This window comes from Sturnira hondurensis, unplaced genomic scaffold, assembly GCF_014824575.4.
Source record: "Sturnira hondurensis isolate 20B ecotype Veracruz unplaced genomic scaffold, ASM1482457v3 Scaffold0013885, whole genome shotgun sequence".
Lineage (NCBI taxonomy): Eukaryota > Metazoa > Chordata > Mammalia > Chiroptera > Phyllostomidae > Sturnira > Sturnira hondurensis.
In genome coordinates, this window is record NW_028086516.1 from 1 (window position 1) to 865 (window position 865).

At 46.4% G+C, this 865-nt stretch overlaps 1 protein-coding gene across 1 annotated transcript; it reads right to left on the minus strand.

Moving 5' to 3' along the window:
• Positions 1-511: 511 nt before the first annotated feature.
• Positions 512-818, minus strand: LOC118998099 (dolichol-phosphate mannosyltransferase subunit 3-like). The gene has a single exon (XM_037062007.1). It carries the CDS (start codon positions 806-808, stop codon positions 512-514), a length of 297 nt encoding a protein of 98 aa, XP_036917902.1. The 5' UTR covers positions 809-818.
• Between the last annotated feature and the right edge of the window lie 47 nt (positions 819-865).

An 865-nucleotide genomic window follows, 5' to 3' on the forward strand; every position in this document is an offset into this window, starting at 1 on the left:
GAGGATGAAGAAAGTGTTTTCAGGCAGGAAGCTAATGTGATGTTAAGGGGATGATAAAGACCAGAAGTGTTTCACATGACTTGAGGATCTGAACAAGGAATTAGAGAAAAAGTAGGGCCAAAGAGCAAGTTAATCATTCAGAATACAAGAGATAAATGGAAAAAAGAAATTTTGAAGTAGAATGTAAACTTATAGGTATACTACAGAAAAATGTAAATACTTGAGCTAAGAAAAGATGACAGCAACTTCAAGTTCTTTCTCTCTCTCTCCATCTCTCACCCCTCCCCTCTTCCTCCTCCTCTTCCTCCCTCTTGATGTATAGCAGTAAGGATGGCTTATGCAGTTGGAGGAATAAACAACACATAAGGCTGAAAAAGAAATGAAGGTATAGAGCAAGAGGTAGGCAAATGTAAGATAAAGGTAAAAATTCTTTTTTTTCAAACTTGCTACTGTCTAATGGGGGATGGGAGGGAGGGGTGGTCCAGCGGGAATGGGGTCAGGGGTCAGGGGGTCAGAAGCACATCCACCTGCAGGATAAGTTGGCTCTGGCCTCTTGGATCTGTTTCTGTAGCTCTTGGGCCACATCCTCGCAGTCGTGAAAAGTTGCCACACGATAGCCCACAGTGCTCAGTGCATAGTTGCCAGCAGACACCAGCAAATAGGCAGGCAGTGGCCACAGGACCTCCCGGCAGGACGGAGGCAGCTCCAGGCCCAGGGCCCCAGTGGTCAGAGCTGCCCAGGCGGAGCCCAGGAGAGCCAGTGCCCAAAGCAACTGCGCTAATTTTGTCAAGGTTGCTCTGCCCCGCATTTCCTGGTTGTGCCTGAAGGTAAAAATTCTTGTTAAAAAAAGTTAAAACTTTGGATC

Excerpts from the sequence above, each read along its gene's own strand:
- LOC118998099 (XM_037062007.1), bottom strand. The coding sequence starts at position 808 with ATGCGGGGCAGAGCAACCTTGACAAAATTAGCGCAGTTGCTTTGGGCA.